Source organism: Plectrocnemia conspersa, unplaced genomic scaffold (assembly GCF_051122295.1).
Source record: "Plectrocnemia conspersa isolate PC_06_02 unplaced genomic scaffold, ASM5112229v1 ptg000014l, whole genome shotgun sequence".
In the NCBI taxonomy this organism is placed as follows: domain Eukaryota; kingdom Metazoa; phylum Arthropoda; class Insecta; order Trichoptera; family Polycentropodidae; genus Plectrocnemia; species Plectrocnemia conspersa.
Window position 1 is genome coordinate 7,961,756 of NW_028277178.1, and position 22,634 is coordinate 7,984,389.

Below are 22,634 nucleotides of genomic sequence, written 5' to 3' on the forward strand. Positions count from 1 at the left end.
CTTTTGGAATCAACGATAAAACACTAAAAGGTACAAATTTGAAGACTCGATACTAATACAAAAAATAAAACTGCAGCTGCGGTTAAATTCTATGGGAATATTTTATTTATATCTGAATGTTGCTTTCACATTATTTCTCACTAATGCTACAAATAAAATATGTTATAAAAAGTTCCAACAAATTTATATTATGCGTAAATAATTTTGATTAAAATGTTAGGCCAGAAAGTGCAATTAAAGTTATTAATTTTATTTATAGATATTTATATCTTAATTGTTTTAATACAGTTTTAAAAAATAAAACGGCACTTGATATACCATACACAAAAAAACAATGTCAACCGTGTATCACATTCCATCCGCTCAAGAGAGTTAGAGCAATGAGCCGGTCATGATAAATTGTCGTCAATTCCCGTTTGGGCATCTTCTCAGATGAAAATTAGTGATGCCCACAGGAGAGAGAGGAGTAGACGGATATTTGTTTTGTCGTCTCAGAAGTTAACGCCTTAATTGCATAATCTATCCGCAGTTAACGGCGACGAGATGACATCCCGCGTCTCTTAAACTCACCAGAGTAATGGCTGTTTGGAAAGTTGAACCGTGGTTAACTTATGCGCATATATAGCTAATAAGTACAAAGACGAAGAACGGAGGCAAAGTGCCTTTTATAACTGGGAACTACTGCTGAATGCTCCCGTGGGATTTGCGCATCGGTGCCGCGACAATTCTCCGGGAAATGCAATAGTGTTTTTTAATTTTAAAGAGTCAAAAGTCTAACAAAAAGCGCAGATAATGCTTTGAATATTTTATTTGAAATTAAAAAATGTTTTGTGTTATTGAATATAATGGTGTTTGATTATCTTTACTTACTCAAATTTGATTCAAAGCGGAGGAAAACTTTTAACATATATTTTAGAGACCAGATCGCATAGTTTGCTCCAATAATAATGAAAATGTGGTTGTACATTAAAGTGATAAGGACTAGTCTCTTATAATTTGAACGACGGTTTTTATTTTTGATTCCAGAAGCTGTTCCATTAATTATAATTAATACAAATCATTATATTTTGATTGTCTCATTGTAATTTTATTTTTGCCACCTATTAATAAAAAATATGCTTGTATTTTGGTTTGGAACTTGTAAAAACATACGTTTATACACGATCCATTGTATTTGATGGAAAATCCTATGTTGATGGGAAACAAAACCTTAAAACCATGCCGATGTATATGCCATATTCTGAATGATGTCAGTATCAATAACATCATTTAATTTGATTTTATTATACCTTTAAAAATGCAAAATACTTTTAAAATTTAGGTAGCATCTCTACATTACACATTGTAAATATTTGCTTGGTACAATATTTGCCTATCATCTTGATAAATAAAAATACCTCGATCGACTATAGAGTGCCGAGTTACAAAATAATTTAGGGCTCCCGTATTTATAACCAAATCGTAGAGAAAAATGTCAATAACAGCTGTTTCTACTTTACATTTCGCATATTTCGAACAAAATAAAGATAAAAATATTTTTGAATTATTAAAATCAAGATTTAAATTCGCTGCAAATTTTATAGCGCTACTCTGTGGAAAGCCCAATACATTTTAGTAATCTGCCAATTCCCATGCAGAGCGTTTTTTTTTTTGTATTTGAATATTAGTGTTGTTCTTACATTAGAAAAGCTAAGAGTGGTTCAGAAAATTGTTAGAAAATCCATTTAAATACTTACGAAAGCATATATATGTTAAAACATCTGGCACGGACCTACCCTTTTCTATGCAGCGTTATAAACACATGCAGAGGTTATAAAACATTTAAAAATATTTGTAAAAAATATTTTTTTAATATTTATGAAAATTCTCGAGAAATCAATATTTTTCTTGAGAAATTCTCGAGAAATAATTCTCAAAAAGAAATACTTATTGGAAAAAACTTTAAAATAAAAATATTAATGTTTATATATTCATTTTTATTAATAATAATAATAATTATATATTAATAATTTTAATAATTATATATTAATAATTTTAATAATTAATATTTAATATTAAATTATAAAATAATTATTTAATATTTATTTTAATATATAATAATTTTAATTATATAAATATAATATTTTTAATTTTAATTTTAATAATTATATATTAATTTTTAATAAATAAAGATTTTGTAATGATACATACATAAATATATTATTATTATTTTATATAGTTAAAAATAAACAATAGACTTGAAAAAATGTATATTATTGTACAATAAAATAAGGTTAACTAATTTCCTGCTATTTGCAGATAATCTTATTTTCTTAAGAAATATTATAAGTCTAATGCACAATTTTGTCAATTATGGGAATTTTGGTAACAATCTTTTGCATTACTAAGTTTTTATTGTGTATTTCTTTGTGTAGGATATATTTCTTTTAAATTAATATATTATATACATATTAGTATTTAATTTGATTTGTATAAAATAATACGCTCATTAACTTTGCATCGAAAACAAAACTAATTAAATCATATAAATCTAAACCCTTTATTTGAATATAATAAATTTGTGGAATAATTCCAAACTAAGTTTTACATAAATTATTATTATATTATATATTACTAGTCAAGTATAAACGTTGCTAATTTCCTTACAACTATATATAATATTATTATGGCCTTATCCTAGAGATTATTGTTTATTTTATTGATCGTAACTATTGTAAAATAATTGCTCGGGCCCTCACTTTTCACCTGCGCCGCTTAGATAATTTAATCTCGTTATTTAATGACCTCGTATTAAAATCCAAAAGCGTGCATTCAAATTATCAAACGCCATGACCATAAAACGCATAATTCATTTTTTTCGATGCGCACAGGCCATTAAGAACATATTTCCTGCCATTAAATCATTTAAAAAGGAACCCCACCATAAACCGTATCCTACGCATGTGTACGTAAGTGCACTCGTACCTAACCCTGCCGTTAATGTGTTATGATTATGGTTATTTTTTTATAATAATTTAATAATTTATAAAAATTATAATAGGTAAAATGTGAAAATTTAAGCGAATATGAGCGCAAATTGAATTCGGAATCTTCATTAATGTGCTTTTGAAAAGTTTTTGCGGGACACCCGGCTAAAGTTTTCGTATTCTGCGCTGAGCGCTTTTTATAATTAGCGTCATGAATATATTAAAGTTATAAAAGTGGAATTTGTAATGTTTATCTACAACCGTTCTTGGATTTGCAAGGATATTTTTAAATGGGAGACCTAAGGATATGATAAAAGAAACAGAAAAAATTTTGTTTTATACAGAAAGATAAAATAAATCAATTTATTTGTAGAATAACAAGCTGATGATTGTTATAAAATAAGGTTTTTACAATTAGGTTTGCTTAAAATAATTATATTTAATATTTATTTCTGCAATAAAAAAATAGTATTTTAATTAAATGTAATAATTAGATTCAAGATAAAATATTTATTCGTCATATGCAATTTATTCTATTATAAAACCACTTTTTTACACAAGGACTGAGCATAAAAATAATTTTCACCCTTTCACAATAATTATTTCTCTCGCAAAAATATTATTTTCGAATTTGGTCTTTACGGAAAAAAACCGCGAATCTCCCCGTTTATCGCCATAAATTATCCGCATGCTAACAACGCACGGGGCCCTTGCCCGCACAAATTAGGGTAATCTAAAGGGCCCAATAGCATTGCAAGGGCTTTGGGATAGGTACCACCATCCCTAAGCTTCGGTAATCGCGAGCAATTAGCAACATATTCGCATTATACGAGACATTTTTTATACGGTGATAAATCCCCATAATGGTCATATCATTGAACGCCACGTGTCTTTTTTTTTGCAGATTTACGAAAGCAGTTTGTGACCCCGCCCGTCGCTGTGAACGTGGAGCTTTACGGTCAGACCTCGCTGAGGTGCTTGGGACCTCAAGGGGCCCCTCCTGCTCACATATCGTGGATGAAGAATGGGAACCCTTTGATCCCCGGTACTAGTAGCACTATGCTAGTGTCGGCTGAAGGGCATTTGTTGGTATCGCAGGCTACACTTCAGGTAAATATAGTATTTTTTTTTTATAATATTATACATAACCTAAATATTTCGTAAGAAAAACTCAAAAAAAGTTTAAATATTTTTTACGTAAAATAATGTACACAAGGACTACATTTTTTTAGCTAATCAGTAACTATATTAATCGAAATAAGCACTAAGTAGTTTTATTGATTTTTAAATTCCAAAACAAATTTGGCAGCAGATTAGATGCTAAAGGCGTTACCTTGTGAGAGGTTATTAATAAAGAATAGCTTTGAACATTGCTCATATATAAAACGTTTATAATTAATTTTACTATTTTAGGTTTAAAACCATTTTTATGTTAACATATTTATTAGCCAAGCTATAGTTCAAACAAAAATATAGAACCAAACCTAGATGGCTACAATTCAAGAGGGAAAAACTTAAGAAACTTGTACAATTTAAGTGCAAGAAAAAACAAGGATTTTGTGGAATTTTAACTAGTAAATACAATACATGTTACAGGTTTATATATATTTTTTACATATTTATTAGCCACGATAAAGTTAAAACAATAATATATAATCAATCGTTGATAGCTGCAATTTAATATAAAAAAACTTTAAAAAAATTGTACAATTTAAGTGCAAGAAAAAAATAATATTATGTGCTAATTTTATTTTATTTTCCTGAAGTACTGAGATTTGTGGGTTAGTGTAGTAACGCGAAGTATTTTAAAAGTATTTTTTGGTAGGAAAACGACAATGATCTTTGATTGTTGGAATCTGTAGGCTATTATAATTTTTTTTAATATTAATATAAAAATGTATACTACATATTATTTTTAAAACTGAACATAGCTTATCGTTCATATTTCAATATAAGCTATAAACATATTCTTTCCCACTGCCTTTATAATTTTTTTCTACTTTAAATTAATACTATTTACCCACATTTATACTAATATCAAGTGACAAATTTAGACTCCATCTGCTATTTTGTACAAAAGAAACAGATTAATGAATGAATCTTTCACACTTAAAAACACAGTGTTACTGAACAGAATGTATTGTCTTATTTTATAATAATGCTCGTAAATTCAACATCAATGAATATCTAACCATATTAATACTCAATCATACTCATCACATGTGTTTTTTATTTATTTCACAGGACATGGCAAACTATAGTTGTGTAGCGGAAAACGTCGCTGGAAAGCGAATATCTGAACCTGCTCTTTTAACAGTTTATGGTATATAAATTCAATACGTTTTTTTATGTATTTATAATAAACTTTATTAATTTTTTTTTATATAAAACAGTTGACGGTGGATGGTCTCAATGGTCTCAGTGGACAGAATGCAGATGTCCTGGGCAACCAGCTCGAGGACAAAGAAGAACTCGCTCGTGTACGAGCCCCCAGCCATTAAACGGTGGACAGCCCTGTTCGGGAGCCGCCATTCAACGTTCGCAAGATTGCCTGCCCTGTCACAACGGTACGCTCACAAAATTACAAGACTTAATCCTCCATTAAAATTTCCATTACATTTTTTACTGTTTTTTCACGCACTCAGACGGATTTTCGTACGATGCGATCAAATACGACCGAACCGACTTGATAATGACAGGTGATTTTAACTTTATTAAATAACACACAGGTGGCGTGAGCTGGCGCATTTCAATATCCTTAATCTCCTTAACTAATGTCGCTTTTAAAATAATATATTGAGTATTAAGTGGTCAACAATATATGATATAACAATTTCGTGTGAAGAAAATAGCTCTCTTAAGGTCATTATTTAATGCCAACAATTAACCAATTGAGTGAACCATTAATCTATATAAGGCTAATTTCGTTGTTGAGCAATATAAAGCGATGACTTAATACTCAAACCAATATCTATGGTTTGATATAAAAAACAACCAATGTCACCTTCACAATGACTATCTTTCTAAACTTTATTTATAGCAATGTCACTATCTAGCAATAACACTATCTTTCTCAATTTTATTTATAGTAATGTCAAAATTAAATCAGCGTAAAGTACAGGTCCATGCAGAAGCAACTAATATTTCTTTTCCTAGATTATTTCACAGAATATCTAAAGTAAGCCGAATCAAAACATATTTTTATCCACATTGTATGTTAACTAAAATATTACGATGTAAATATATAATAATATAAATTATTATTATTAAATTTCTAAAACATAAATAAGCAGACAACGAACATGATAGTAGAGAAATTGCTATGGAGATTTATAATAAAAGATATGTTCAAAGACTGAAAATTGTATTCGCTTTAAATTATAAAAACACAATTAAATTAATTGCCTTTTTTAAAAGAATAGATAAATCATTGAAATGTTACTTTAGTGATTTGGTTGTAATGCATACTTGTGGTTATCATAGAAAAATAATTATTAAACAAATTTTATGTTAAAAGTTATAATAGACGGAAGCTTTAAAATATTATTAAAAATATTAACCTATAAAATAATTTCTTTGAAAATTAATAAAGCAAAACCTTTATAAACTAAATTAAAAAGATAATGTGTAGTAAATTATTAGTCTGATTCTCAATCATAGTTTATCATTTGATATGTATGACATTGATTTTTTTGAACAAAGCATAGATCTGTACATAGAAGATGGATTTATAATATGTTTCTATCGAATTTAATAATATTTTAGGTGTGACTGGTCATTGGGGTCCTTGGTCAGAGTGGTCCAGATGTGGAAGAGATTGTAGAAAAGTCAGAAGAAGACAGTGTTTGGGAGGAGGAGGAGAAAATTCCTGTTCTGGGAGACCAACACAATTATTGTCCTGTTCTGGAGGACTATGCACAGACGACTCTCAGAAGTTAGAAGAAGGTATTTATATTTTTTTATTGAATTGTCAATTATCTGCGTTATATAAAAACCATTATTCAATTAGATTTTTATTGAACGTGAACGGTTTATTTCGCCCAATCATCTTAATTGGCTTATCGTCAATTGGGCCAGACATTTTTATAGTTTAATTACAGCGTGTTTTTTTTGTATATTGTATTGTTTGAGTGCAATGGTGCATTGCAGATATTTTTTTTCTTAGAACAATTAAAATAGAAATTCTGTATATACATTTAAAAATGCTTATTTCAGAATGTAAATTAGATTTATAGCTTATAACTTTCATGAACATTCAATTAATCCGATTGCGAAAGTTTCTTGAAAATCGGATTAATTAATTCGCAGAATTTGCGATTCAAACTTTTCACTTAAAGCTCAAGGTTGTTTAAAATAACACCATAGCCTTAAAATAACTCATGTAAAAAAATATTACATTGTGATAAATTTGCTATACTAAAAATATAAGACTTGCAGTACACTGTCGATATAGTATTTTTTTATTCCCGGGCATTTATTGAATATAAGAAATATCATTAACCATTGTAAGTTAATTATTATCATTTTTACACGCTTGGTATCGCGAAAGGTTTAAAGTGCATGGCGCTCGGGTTAATTAGCGAGCGGCGAGCAGTTTATTTTAACTGCTCGCGTCGCGTGACGCTCCAATTTACACAAACCAAGGACAAGATTTTATTGCCCTTTGTAATACATATACATACACGTATACAGTTCTTATTTCGAATATAGCTGCTAAATGGAATCACGTTTCGCCGTTTAACACCGCCTTTCGATACAACGATCGGCAGAGAATGATATCTGCCGATGACAGTTGCATCGGCCTTTGGGCCAATTTCCCGTTTGTAATGGCCGCGCCTTTACAACGGAAATTTACTCCTGTCTATCCATCGACTGTTCAGTTTTGATGTAAACTTCCACCTCCGTCATTCTTCTTTGCTTTGACTCGCTGGTCACGTTTTTCATCCAATTTGCGTCGCGGCACAAGTCGTGGAAAAATGGTCTTGGTGGAGAGATGCAGTAGCTGGCGATATACTCTATCTATCTATCTACGTACTAGTGCTCCACTCTAGTCCCGCACGACTTTTCACCATATTTCACCTGGGAGTGGATTTTCTTCCGAACGATCGCTTTCGTTCGGTTTTGATATTCGTCGGGTGTAAGGCGCTCATAAACGGTTTTCCCTTGCTTGTGAAGATGAAAATCTCACCGTATCACTGTCGATTCTGTTTTGCTATAAACATTGATTTTTATATATTTTCTATAAATAAAATACACACAGAGACCCAAATCAACTGATCTCGTTTCTGGTTAAGTGGCTAAGATATTTAGGTTATAATGAGGAGTATTAAAATTTCCATAACGTTTTACTTTATGTTGATTTTTTTTTGTATTGATTTTATAAATTAATATATATTATAAAATAACAATGTATTAATTGCTTATTTTATATCCCCTTCAATAGATTATATTTTTAATCATTTTATTATTTACCATCAACACTAATATAAGGTTTTGTATTTTTAATTACGATATATATGTATGTTGCTAGACAATAGTAAGTTAGAATATAAAATAAAATCAGGCTTTGATAATATTTATTTATTTATTTTTTTGTAAATAAAATAAAAAAATATGTAGACAAACAAATGTGAGTCTTAGCTTTAATTTTTAGAGATATTTAAGTTTATAGTGATGCAAGTTAAGACTGATTAATTAAATATGCTTTAGAATAACCAACATAAAAAAATATAACATTTTTTTAATTATTAATTTTTACTCAAAAGGGCTTATGAATATTATATTTGCTCTAATTAAACCTATGTAAAGTCCAAAAAATAACTTATATACATATATTACAATATTATGCATAAATTTAAATATTTCTTGTTATAATCAAATTGGTAAGTCGATTAAAATAATTATTTAAAATAGTGTGAATTGTTAAATATCAATCTCTTGAAGCAGGAATTCAAGTAGACGTCGTATAAACAGATTTTGAGAAGGCCTTCGACTAGGTTTGTCATGGGTAAATATTAAAAAAAAGTAGTCGAACCTCGGTTTCTCGGATGATTTAACTCGGTTATACTCGAGTTATTTGAGCGATAATTGACAGTCTGTAACATATGGCGGCCGATTATCGAAAAAATATTTCACCCCTTCCGGGGTTTCTCAAGGGTCCAATCTTGTCTCTCTGCTCTTTATGTTATTTAATAATGACATAAATACGGCAGTTACAAATTTAAGTTTTATCTGTACGCAGATGATTTTAATTGTATAAATGCATTTGATCTGTTGCGGACTCCTTCTCTCAACAGAGTGATTTAGACTCTCTATGGAGATGAGCTTCCGTTAATCGTGTCGGAAAGTGCCGTACCATGGCATTTCTGATCCTGTTTGTCATCAGATTATTCCTACGATCTCAGTAAGAACATTTTGCCTAGAGAAAATTCCACTAAGGATCTTGGAAACACTTTTGAGAGCAAGTGGAGGTTCTTTCTACACATACACGACGTCTGTGATAAATCTTCAGAGATGCTCGGTTTTGTTATGAGGAACGCCTTTTACTTTGACGTCCGTCAGTTATTCGCGTATTTTATGGCACCTTACTTCGTAGCATTCTTGAATATGAATCTATAATTTGGAATCCCCTGAATTTATACTTGATTTTTTGGAGCTTCGTTTGTATTTAATTTTCTGGTGCTAGCAATACCTGCTTTAGACATCTGCAAATTAGATTCAAATCTGGATTCCGATATCGAGGTGGACTAGGTGACGCGAATAGAGAAGCGGCGGCTTCTGCGATCTTCATTTATCGTAAGTTAGGTTGGCTTTCTCTTAGATAAAGTTCGTACAAATTTCAACCAAGAACTATGTATTGATTCAGACTCTTCTAAGGGAGTGTCTGAAGAACTATTTCCTATGTTTTCCGCCCCTTTTGGTAGAACTGCCAATTAAAAATAAATTCCGTTGGCCACCGGAGCAGAGTATGAACGGCCGTTTGAATGATTATCCTGAAGCACGTGTTATACTTTTAATCTTGCTGATTCATGGTGGGTACTTTGACTTCATTTTAAAAAAGGTTTTGTCTTAGACGTTTGAAATCCGTCTTTGTATATTACATGCTGAAACTAGTCGTAATAAATTAAGTTGATTATCTAAAACTTAGTGAAAAAATACATATTTAAATATATGTTTAGTGCAGTCCGTAACGTCTTACACTTGTAATTCTGAGGTTGCAGGTTCGAGCCCCGGCAGCGTCACTCAAATTTTTATTTATAAAATTGCGCTAATATTATAAAACATTCTCAGCTGCAGTGACATCTGTTGATTATAAATTATATTATTACAAATAATAATTATTGATTAATAATACAGATTTCATCATTGTTCGATTGACTGTCATTTAAAACAAAATATTAATTTATAATTTATTTATTGCAAAATAAATGTACTAATTGACATTTTGCATATAGCGTCAAAGTTGGCGTCAAGGGTAACCAACTTTTGCTCGCCCATCCATTAAAAATTAACAAACACTCGTCATAATTGCACGTTTTTTAACCCACACAGGACGGTCGCCCATCAAAGTCAGACAAGTCCATAAAACACCGCGCCCAGCTTCGGAACAATTTTTACGTCCGGCCCGTCTGCAATTTCGAAAACCTCACTGTTTTATGGCGTGTCCAGACAAATTACAAAGCGATATAATTTCCACAGCGCTAGCTCGTCCATTTTTAAAATTGCCCGGTTGACGACCCCTGCCTGCCACCATCGATCGACGGCCGATGTGCAATCGTATACCAGTGTCCAATTAATGATAACGTGAGGTTATTTTTTTAATACTGACATATATTTGGGAGTCATAGAAGTATTTTTTTATTTTTACCTAAATTTGGATAAATGAACTCTGGTGCTGATCATTTATTTACACACTAATCATTTATATATTTTATATATTCTAATGCAAGAACATGTTAACTACCATCTGTGACAAATCAGTATTATAATGAGATGGATCTTGAAGTCTATCCAGTTTATAGAATATTTAAAATATTCTCACCATGTCCAATCTTCATCTATGCGGTGTTGAGGCCTGGTGACCAAGAGCCGAGTAACGAATGGCCGCAACCTGTTTCAGGGATGGGCAGAGGAGAATAAGTGTACCGTGTAACGGGGTCACGTGACCGTGGGTATATTTCACGACCCCTGACGGCGGGCGGAAAGGGGTGGGTGGACTACCAGCTGAGGTGCAATATGTCGCCGCGACGCCCTTTGACGCTGCCGAACGCCAATGAGCACGATTAATTACGCCAGTTAACGCCTCTCTAACAAGCTACTGCTCGAATGTCTGCTCATTTTTGTTACTGTGTAATTATTTTCACTGAATAGAACTGAGCAAAGCCTTATATTTATACAGGATATGGCAGATTAACTAATATGATAATAAAATTTAAAATGTTTAATTTCTTATACACATATATTTTATTAATACTCTAATGAGCTTCATCATGTAAATTAATTACATTTATGATCATAAAAAGCTAGAAAATCCCAATCTCAAATATTCGATCAGAATTTTAATTAATAATAATCACCTTAACCTTCAAGATATAATAGAAAAACATAAAACATTAATTTTTTATCAATAGCTTTAAAAATCCATATATTGCGTTGGTTAAATAATTTGGCTGTACTTCATAAGTATTTCATTTGAAAATGATTTCTCGACATTCAAAATTTACTGGAAAAATTATATGGCACATTTTTTCAGATTTCTCTTGAGAAATTTGTTAATAAAAATCAGGCACCTACCGTGAGATACTTTCCCTTTCGCTCGCTAGCGTGTTAAGTGACGAGAGTGAGTGAAAGATAAGAGCGTGCGTTACATGCGTTCCGCACCCCCTAATTCTAACATATATTTAGCTATATGTACTTAAATTAGTATTTACTATGTTTATTGTTTTTTTTTTCTACAAAATTTCAACAACCAACGTTTTATTTTATATTCATATTTTCATTGCATTGTAGTTAATAACAACTAGCACGATAGACGAGTGGTATACGTCGCTGAGTATTGACCTGAAAGTTCTGTCTTCGAATTTTATACATTTGTTTTAATGTTTTTTTAATTTTTGCGTGTCTTAAATTTAGATAGATCATCACAGATCAGGTTTATCTAAATTTTTTCAAGCCTACTTATTCATATCTTATATGTTCTTAAAACAAATGTTTAAATAAAAATATTTATAATCTATTTACATGTTTTGTGTAGATGTATCTTTATTTACTTATAATTATATTTTTTTAGAAAGATTAATTAATTAAATAATTAATAATTAATAAACAATAATAATATTAAACTTTATATAAATATACTTAATCCATTGAGTTTAACTGTAATACTGTACATTTATTAACGTATCATTGTAAAGTAAATTGACCTGTCTACAACAATGTAAAATTAAAACAGATGTGGGAAAATTTTGTCATGTGAAAATTTACAATAATATATTATAAACGCTAATCCTTATTACGCTTTCTAATTAGAACAATTTATATTTCCCACGAATTATAATTAGTTTCAGTGCACAATTATTTATATAATAATATATTTTCAAGCGCTTGTAGAGGTGAAACGCTTAAAGACTTAACACAGCCCCGCAGCATTAATAATTGCACCTTCTTCTCCCTTCACTCCGCTTCAGATTCGCAATTATTTCATCGCGCCCTTGAATAATTAACGAGCAAACTCCTTGGTGCTTGCAAAGATTGAAATCTTCTTCTTCTGCGAATGAATTATTTCTCGGCGACAATAATTCCCCCAGGGAACCTTCAAACCATTTGCATTTGAGCACGAGTACCTCAGAGATGACCGCATTCCTCCGCGTCCTTAAAACCCCGGGGAATGAAGAGCTGGTCTCCTAGATTAAAGCGAATCTCCCGTGTCCGTGCTCAAATTTAAATGCGGGACTTTTTATTGCACACACTCATATCGAATATAAGGGCACGTGACCAAAGTGTCTTTAGGACCCGGGCGTAAATTTCGCAAAGGTCTCCTAATCTTTCGAGGCGTAAATCTAGACGAAGGTATACGGGTTCTGGGTGCTGTAGAATTGCATTATTTGGAAGCAATGGACAATGTAATAGTTAGACTATATATTTTTATTATTAGTATAATAGTAAATTTACTGAAATGTCAGATAAACAGATACTAAAACAAAACAACAAGAGCTTCTCTCATTATCGATCCATTAGATATCACTCTCTCACCGTTATATGTCATACTTTACTATATAGCTTACTTAAAATTATGCCATTATAATATTAGTTCATGTCTTTATGACTACTAGAATCATTTCATATAAACAACTTAATGATCTACATATATACAGACAATCATAACTCACAAGTTTCGATAAATCCAATCAATAATTACAAATACATCTAAAGTTTTTATGAGTTCGAGTAGTGATTGCAAAAAATAATTGCAGAAATATATTATAAATATAACTACGATAACAAAAATGCTAATGGTAAAAAAAAATATATTAACCATTTTTGTAGCGATAATTATACGGAATCGTATTAAATACATACAATTATTAATGCTTAATAAATGTGTTTTATTATATTTTATATTTTAATTTAAGCAATATTAAGAAATGCGATATTATATGTAATAAATCAAGTTACTAAATTGCAATTTCTTATTGAATCTGGAAAATCAGAGTTATTGCTAACTATTAATTATATTATAATTTCTTTAGATATTGCTTCCTAAGCTTTTCTTAATCTTGGTAATCGATATGAATGTCCTCCATAAACAGCTAATTATTATTATTTATTTATTTTATTAATTTATTTAGCTTAATAGCTAATCTTTACATCTAACAAATTTAGTAAACATATATAAAAATATATAAAAAATACATAACAGAAAGAAAAAATAAAAATATACAATAATAAATTCTTAATATTATAATTTATTTCTATATGTACGAAGGTGTTTTTTTATTCCATTTATGAAACCCGTTATATTTTTGCTGTTTCGGATTTCTCTTGGAAGACTATTATATAAATCAAAACCTCCGTAGATAATTCCCCTAGCCGTACTCATTTTCTTATACTTAATTATCTTTAAATTTTCTCTATTTCTAGTATTATATTTATGTACATCTTTATTTTTTATTAAATATTCTGGTAACATATTATTTTCTAACTTATATATAAATACTAAAACAATCATACTCAATATTTCTTGAACATTCAACCATTCTAATCTATCAATCATACTTTTACAATTAGTTAATCTATTTTTATTTAAGATTACTCTCATTGCCCTATTTTGTAATTTTTGCAACATTTGTTTATCTAATTTATTTAACATATTTAATAGTGTTGCACAATAATTAAAATGGGGCAATATTATACTATTGTAAAATATTTTTTTTGTATTTATACTTAATATATTTCTTAATCTAGATAATAAATCTATTTTTTTACTAATTTTTTTTAATATGTAATTACAATGTTCTTTAAAATTTAATTTTGTATCAACAATTACTCTTAAATATTATTTATAATGTAGCTCTTTGAGTATCATATTTGTAGGTACAATAAAAAATATAATTATAATAGTTGCCAAAAAGAAACATTGTATATTTATTATTATTTTTTTATAGGCATACTGTATAACTTTCCAATACGAGCAAACGGCTGATAAGGGAACTATTAACGCAAAACTTTCGGACACAATATCCTTTTCAAACTCACAACAGATAACGATTTTTCAGACGAACTGTCTATTAGGAGCAATAAAAGTTTACGGCCCGAAACCAAACTTCACTAATTGAAATAGTTTTCAATCATACCAGAATCTAAACTTGTAAGTGTATATGGTTTATTTTTAACCAATTTTATTTTCAACATTTTTTTTAACCAAATTACTGCATTAGTTCTTCGTTTTGCTCTCGATTCACCCTCGCTCTGTCTGTTTTGACCGCAGGTTATTTTTTTGGTTCCTTCCTACTCCGAAGCGGTAATTACTGAGATATTCGGGTTTAGTAACCTCACTGGACCTCTACGGATAATGAAGCAATTAGACTCGTACAAATTGTCGATTCGATATGGATAGTTTTTTAAACGTATGCCATATAAAGATAATAAGCACGAATCGTACCAATAACGGTATTATTTATTTAGATTTATGTACGTGGAATCATAAATTGAAGACAGATGCGCAGTCGCAATAACATTAGCATATCAAGAGCGGATATTTTAGTTTTATTATTATGTGTACAAATAATTTTCTATAATATATATAAATGTTATTATATTTCTTAAAACTTTTAAAACAGTTCATATACATATGTATATATGTCATATTATTAAAATTACGCTACTGATAATTATAAAAGTTTGTGTGGGCACTCACCAATACAATATCAGTGAAAAGTTTTCGGTCGTAAATATTAAATTTACGCAAAATCTTTGTCGTCTTTTGCAAAATGCCATAAGGCATAAAAATGATACTTTAGAATACGAACACCACATGTGTGACTATCCTAGAATTTGTCGCCATCGATTCTAAAAAAAATTCGTTATGGTGTGACATTTATATAAACCGATCTAGGAAAATACATAAGGATATTCGAAACGATTTTTTTAACAAAATCAAGTACCACTAATTATTTAATTTTATATGAAAAAAATATAATAACGATATCTGTTAGAAGAATATACTATCAAAAATATAATTAATCCCTTTTGGTGCCCTAAAATACTCAAAGATGTCAGTAAGAGTATGTTGAAGTCCCTGATAAGCATGTGGTATTATAACTTGAGCACGTGAACACGATGCAGCGCTCGACATGCGTGTTAACCATATGACGCCTACGCGCATACTGAAATTGAACCGAGCTACTCGTTCTATTTTAGTTTGCGAAAAACCATATCATTATCTCTCTCACTCTCATCACTTAACACGCGAGAGAGCGAAAGGGTAAGTATCTCACCGCTCGCGCTCGAAAGAGCAGCTCCGACTTCGGTTTCTTTGACTCCAGTCCTTTTGCCGACAATGTTCGGAAGCGCTCGAAGCTGGCCAAGTCGACTGAATTACCTCCACTTTACCTTCCCCACTATATTCTCCGTCCTTGGCCAACCTTGGCCAACTTCCAGAGAGTGTAATGCAGGCAATAAACAACAAACTATCAAATTTCATTACATGTTAAGAATCCTAATATAAAACCTTTCAGTGAATTTTATAAGTTTTAATATTATAGCATCATAAACGTCATTAAACTCGCTATTATTTACAATATCATATAATACACAATGGTAGATATGAAAGATTAATTTATCTAGATAGTTTTGTTTGTTTATTGTGGTGCGCATCTCGCACTTAAGCTCTAACAATAAATTATTTAATAATTTTATACTCACCGCCATTGTTCCATAATAATAAATTTCAGTTTTAACGCGCTCTCGTTTTATTGCACTATGAAGCTTTTTTTTCAAAAATTTACTGCCGCATTTAATTAAACATTGTTTCGCTAACAATAAAATCTTAATTGAGCTACGACGCTAACGACCGAATGATATACTAAAAGGTCCGTATTATCAATCGAAATATTTTATGGCGTTATTAAAAAATAATGGCAAAGTTAAAAGCTTTTTCTTCTGTATTTAGAGATTACATTTCTGGAATCTATTATAGATTATATGGACTAACGGTCGATTGAATTACAACAATGCCATACGACGTTTAGCTCCTGGCTAGGTGCTTAACAGCTATAAAATATGGCTATAAAATGGGCTTAATCAGTATGGAATGAAACGCGACACCGAACGAATAAACTATTAATAAAGGCGATTGAATTATTGGAATTACGTTTGGGAATCGATGTTTTCGTGTTGAGGAATTTATATTCGTGCTTTAAGGTGGTCTTTTATTGCCACGTGCTATACATAGGCAATTGTGAATATGATTATATATGTGGTAAGTACATTTTGTATGACAAAAAATCTTAAACAACTATTTTTGGACAAACATATATTGTGTCTTTATCATTATATTTTCGCAATTTAGCTCTTTCCGATTTATGACCCCAATGTATCAACATATGCGGAAGTCATAAACTGGCAAATCTCATTTATATGTCCGTTTATCTCGTGCACTTTCCACCAACCCGCGTGCGTTTTATACGTGTATTATAGATATATAGAGGAACATAAAAACGATTACGGCCAATTCTCGAGTTCGATCATTTGCCATTGTCTGTGTGTGCCTTAAGGTAAGTCTCCGGCGTGAATTATTGAAAGCTCACCAATCCAGGTAATGGCCATAGAAAAGCTACGTGCTTGTTATAGGAAGAACATTTCCAGGTGGGGACTGTGAATCGGTAATAGCCCCACTGAACCCGATTCGACTGCGAATTGTCGATATTTCGCCTTTGTCTTTGACCAGTTTCACCCCTATTTGACTTTATGAACGTTGGCATAGTTTCTGGCTGGGTTAGTGTATTAGAAAATTGAATGCAGTTTTTTTAATGAATATATTAGGGCACCAAAAGAGATTAATTATATTTTTGATAGTATATTCTTCTAACAGATATCGTTATTATATTTTTTTTCATATAAAATAAAATAATTAAAAAATAATTAGTGGTACTTGATTTTGTTAAAAAAAATCGTTTCGAATATCCTTATGTATTTTTCTATATCGGTTTATATAAATGTCACACCATTACGAATTCTTATTAAGAATCGATGGCAAAAAATTCTAGGATAGTTACAGATGTGGTGATCGTATTTTGAAGTATCATTTTTATGCCTTATGGCATTTTGCAAAAGCCGACAAAGATTTTGCGTAAATTGAATATTTACAATCGAAAAGTTTTCACTGAAATTGTATTGGTGAGTGCCCATATAAACTTTTATAATTATCAGTAGCATAATTTTAATAATATGACAATTTAAAAATTGCGATTATTTGACACATTTTTCGATCGCGCGCAAATATGCGGGCTGTACGTGACAGAAGTCACCGTCCAGATGTCATTCTCGGCCGCTGTCCGGACAGCGTATGAAATTTGCGACAGTGTGGTCGCTTACTCGATGTCGTATGTCTCGGCCGATTTCAGTTGTAACTTCGGTTCAGACAACTTCCAGAGAGTGTAGTGCAGGCATTACTCTTTTTAAAGGCTCATTTTAAATCACAAACCGTGTGTCAAATATATTTCAATTTATTTTTAAATGGTTTCATATTTTTATCCATTTGTTAATTACTATTTGTAGAGCAGTCTCTGTAATATTACTGTCACTAAGCCTTTATTTCTCATCAAATAAATTGTTTCTCCATTAACAAATTATATACAATTATATTTTATTTTAAAGCTTTATTTCAGATATCTTACATATATTTTATGTATGTATAAATTATACGTAAGAATTTTTTATCAAGTTATATATAACTATCACTATTTTTTATCACAAAATAGTGGTTTTAGTTTTACCATACTCGTGTAAGTATTGAAGCTGAATACGAAATAGATTATAATAAATTTTCCATGTTTATTTTACATGAATTTTCATCGTAGCATATCGCCAAGTACATGTGACAGGCAGACATATTTTTTTGTTGAAATTTGCTTTCGCAGATGAATTTTATTTTATAGTTGTGCTATATATTCACACGTGCATCCCGGGGTGTCAGTTTCATAACAGAGTTATACGAACGTAGGTACACAACACGTACAGCGTTAACAAGGGATAATTGAATGTCTGCCATTATTGAGTTACCGACCGTGTAATATCGTGATCGATTCGAATGATGTTTCTGGAACCGACGTTTCTGAAACGTGTGCGGTTGGATTTATTGAATCGTGCGAAATTTACAGAAGTGCGAGAATCATAAAGTGAGTGAGATGAAGATAAAGGGATGAGAATCTAATGAAAGTCGTAAAATAGTAAAGAACACATATGTGTGTATGGGTCAAATATTTTGTTAGCGTTTTGCTGGCATTAATATGTAGTATGCATGGGTTATTATAATAGCCATATATTTATTTTATTAGTATGCTTATACATACTGTTTTTATTGTGTTATATTTAGCAATTTACATTGCATCGCATCAATTGCAATGCATAGAATATAATCATGTCCTATCGCAACTTACAGTATTTTAATAACACTTGAGCTAAAATTAGTCTTTCGTGGGTAGTCATGACCATCATAAATGTGCATATCTCAAGTTCAACAGCCACAAAATGTGACGTTTTAACGTAGTATTCGTCACAATTTAGTACCTGGCCAGCGCACAAACCTGAAAGTCTCGCGGTCATTGCAGTAATGCCTTCGTTTAATTACAGTGGCCGATATAAACTTCTAAATTAACACGAATGCCCAGTGGAGCTTTGTGTCGTGGGCCAGAGAGCCGTTTGTGGGTGTAAATGGGTAACTGGAATGGTAGCCGTAATAGAGCGGCGGTGGTAACGATTAAACCACCGCTGCTGTATGCTATATATGAGGCACCATACTATTTTTTATGACATTGTACAATAATATAGTTAATTTATTGCATTAACAATCCCAGGACGGATTAATTTTAGTGACATTATATAACCTTGCTGCTTATCACAGGCGCTGCGATTAGTATAAAAATGTATTATAATGATGGTCAGATGAGCTTAACAGTCTAATAAATATGTTATGTCTGCAAAACACTCTCTGGTAGTTGTACGAACCGAAGTTACAACTGAAATCGGCCATGCGAGTAAGCGACCACACTGTCGCAAATTTCATATGCCGTCCGGGCGGCGGCCGTGAATGACATCCGGACGGCGGCTTCTGTCACGTACAGCCGGCATATTTGCGCGCGATCGAAAAATGTGCCAAATAATCGCAATTTTTAAATTGTCATATTATTAAAATTACGCCACTGATAATTATAAAAGTTTGTGTGGGCACTCACCAATACAATATCTGTGTCAGCTTTTTGGTCGTAAATATTCAATTTACGCAAAATCTTTGTCGGCTTTTGCAAAATGCCATAAGGCATAAAAATGATACTTTAGAATACGAACACCACATCTGTGACTATCCTAGAGTTTGTAGCCATCGATTCTAAATAAGAATTCGGAATTACCATGCCATTATCTCTCTCACTATCGTCACTTAACACGCGAGAGAGCGAAAGGAGAAGTATCTCAATCTCTTAAACACAACCCCATCATAAGTACTTAAAAAATTTGCACCATCTTAATTAAAAAAAAATAGTAATATTTTTTTAGGTATTTTATTGTGTTGTATTTATGTTGTTATGTATATAATTAATATTTTTTTCTTTTTTGCTGTTCTCTCTTTTCTATAAAATAATAATAATCTTTAGTTCAAAGCACCTATTCGAAAAAAGTGTTGAAATAAAATAGAAAGGTGAAGAAATAAATTATTCTATTTTTTCGCATTACAAGTAAACTTTTGAAAACAGGAAATCAACATTTTCATAAAAATCAAGTCCATAATATGGACTTGCCCCACTTTCAAAAACAACTGTTCATATGAATTTGTTAATTGTCAGCTTTATTACAAATATTTGTATCAGTATTTCATTTTATATTTTATCCAATTCAATTATGTAGCTACGGTATATTATATTCCTTAAAAATAAATATCTTTCGATTTTAATGTATATTTAAAATGATTCAATATTTTATATAACACAATGTTGACGTCAAGGGCTACTTTTAAGCGCGCCACTCGCATTTTTATTTTCCTCCACCACAAAATGTTCTCCATGCATTATTCATGCGACACGCTGTCATAAACATTCCATTTCAAACTGACAAAAAATATCAATATCGGCGATGAAGTGAACCATGAAATTTTTCGTGTATTTACGTATCAATTTATTCACGTTTTATAAAGGGGTTTCAAAACTGGCGCAGATTGTATAAAGACATGAATTATTTATTATTCGCCATTGTGTTTATGTGTATGCCCCTTAATTAATTATTCACGAAACGTTAAGATGTCACGTTGCGATTGTTATTTTTACTTTTTACGTTTTGACGTTTAGTTCACACTCGGTTACGTTTAACGCTCATTGAACAATATCGATGTTGGCCGCGTTTAACCGATGCGTTTTTATTTAACCGCCGGCGTTAACCGAGTTTTATTAACTAACGTTTTCGCTTTTCGGCGATGCCATTTTACGTGAAATACCCCCCGTATCTATTTAGGTGCACGAAGGTAATTGGGCATTTCAGGTTTTTATTGTTATTATTTTAGTCAGTGTTTCTACTGATTTCTATGTAGTCGAATGCAATTTTCGGTTCGGTGGGCTGTGTAAATTTTCGACGCGGCAATTAGAGCTCTCGAACGTCATTAAGTAAAATTGTAAACTTTTGACGTTATTTTATTTTATGTATTTATTTTTATTCTTACGATAAATTGTATTAATAAACGAGAACGTGCGTCGAACCGTGAACGAGTTTAATCGCGGACCATTAATTCTTAAATCACGTTTTTACTATGAAAAATAAAATTGATCGAGTTTGTTATTAAGTAGATTACATTATTTTTTTATTTAAAAAAATAAATGTACAGAAAAGTTAAACGATTTTTTATTAAATAATTAATATAAAAATATAAAACCAAAGTTCATAAAAAATATTTTAGCTTATTATATTTAATAAATATGAAAGATAGTCATATCTAAAAAAATATTATTTATTTTCAATAAAATACAATCTGCTTATATCTAAAAAAAAAGCAATTCTTATAATATACATTTCCTTCTTCCTAACTTCTCCCAGTAACTAGGCACTATTCTAAGTTTAGTTATAACATTGTCTTTCAGCAGATTACTTAGTTATAAATTGTAACATTGTCTTTCAGCATATTCTCTTTAAGACTTTTTAATAAAAAAAATTCACGTTGTTAACGAGTGACATTACTTTCACCAAGATAAAATTAATTTCACTTACAAATAATATACAGCGCCATTGGCAGAAACAACTCGTGGGTGCCAATCTTTTCAACGCCCCCATTTCAACGATTGAGCACCCCTGTCGCGCTGTTCTGAATGAAGACAGCCTCAGAGGAGTTATCTGGAACAAAACGGCCGATCCCGGGGGGCCTCGGTCTCCGGCTTTAATTAGCGACCCGAGTCGTTTTCGCCATTTGTATCCGCGGATCCGCCATTGGCGAAATGCGCGTCATTATGCATTTATGCGGCGAGTGGGCAGTCGGTCGGTATGTTTACCGCAATCAGTGCTCACTTTGTTATCCGGTTTAATTACATGGGCGCCCTCCGCGGACCAGTCCCATTCTATGTGTGGATGTCTTCCTGTGCTCGAATCCCAGACCCCCATCATGGTAGTTGAGTATGCTTTGAAGTGCATCTTTCACTCACTGAATAGAAACCGACCGAAAATACATTTTTAATTTTCGGTTAAAATCAAAACAGTGGACAACATAACATCAGAAAGCTAATTAGGACGTATCAATACACATATCAAAATCATAAACTTGAAAGAGCATCCTTAATTGTCAGATGAACGATTATTGATGATGTTAAATATAATATCTCATCGTTAAAGATTTTTGGTTTTACTTGACCCTACTATTGGTTTTATGCTTCACCATTTAATGATGTAGATTTTTCAAACGTTCAAACGTTCTATCAT

General features: G+C 31.2%; 1 protein-coding gene across 6 annotated transcripts in view; it reads left to right on the forward strand.

The window, feature by feature from the left end:
- LOC148226094 (netrin receptor UNC5B-like) overlaps positions 1-22,634 on the forward strand; it is a 161,451-nt gene that overhangs the window by 122,889 nt on the left and 15,928 nt on the right. For 4 of the 6 annotated variants that reach the window (XM_088204088.1, XM_088204089.1, XM_088204091.1 and 1 more), the window contains 5 exons: positions 3,871-4,076; positions 5,211-5,289; positions 5,360-5,533; positions 5,612-5,665; positions 6,732-6,911. In XM_088204088.1, coding sequence (XP_088060214.1) covers positions 3,871-4,076; positions 5,211-5,289; positions 5,360-5,533; positions 5,612-5,665; positions 6,732-6,911 — 693 coding nt within the window. The remainder of the gene's footprint in view (positions 1-3,870; positions 4,077-5,210; positions 5,290-5,359; positions 5,534-5,611; positions 5,666-6,731; positions 6,912-22,634) is intronic. The other 2 variants (XM_088204093.1, XM_088204094.1) reach the window with 1 other exon arrangement.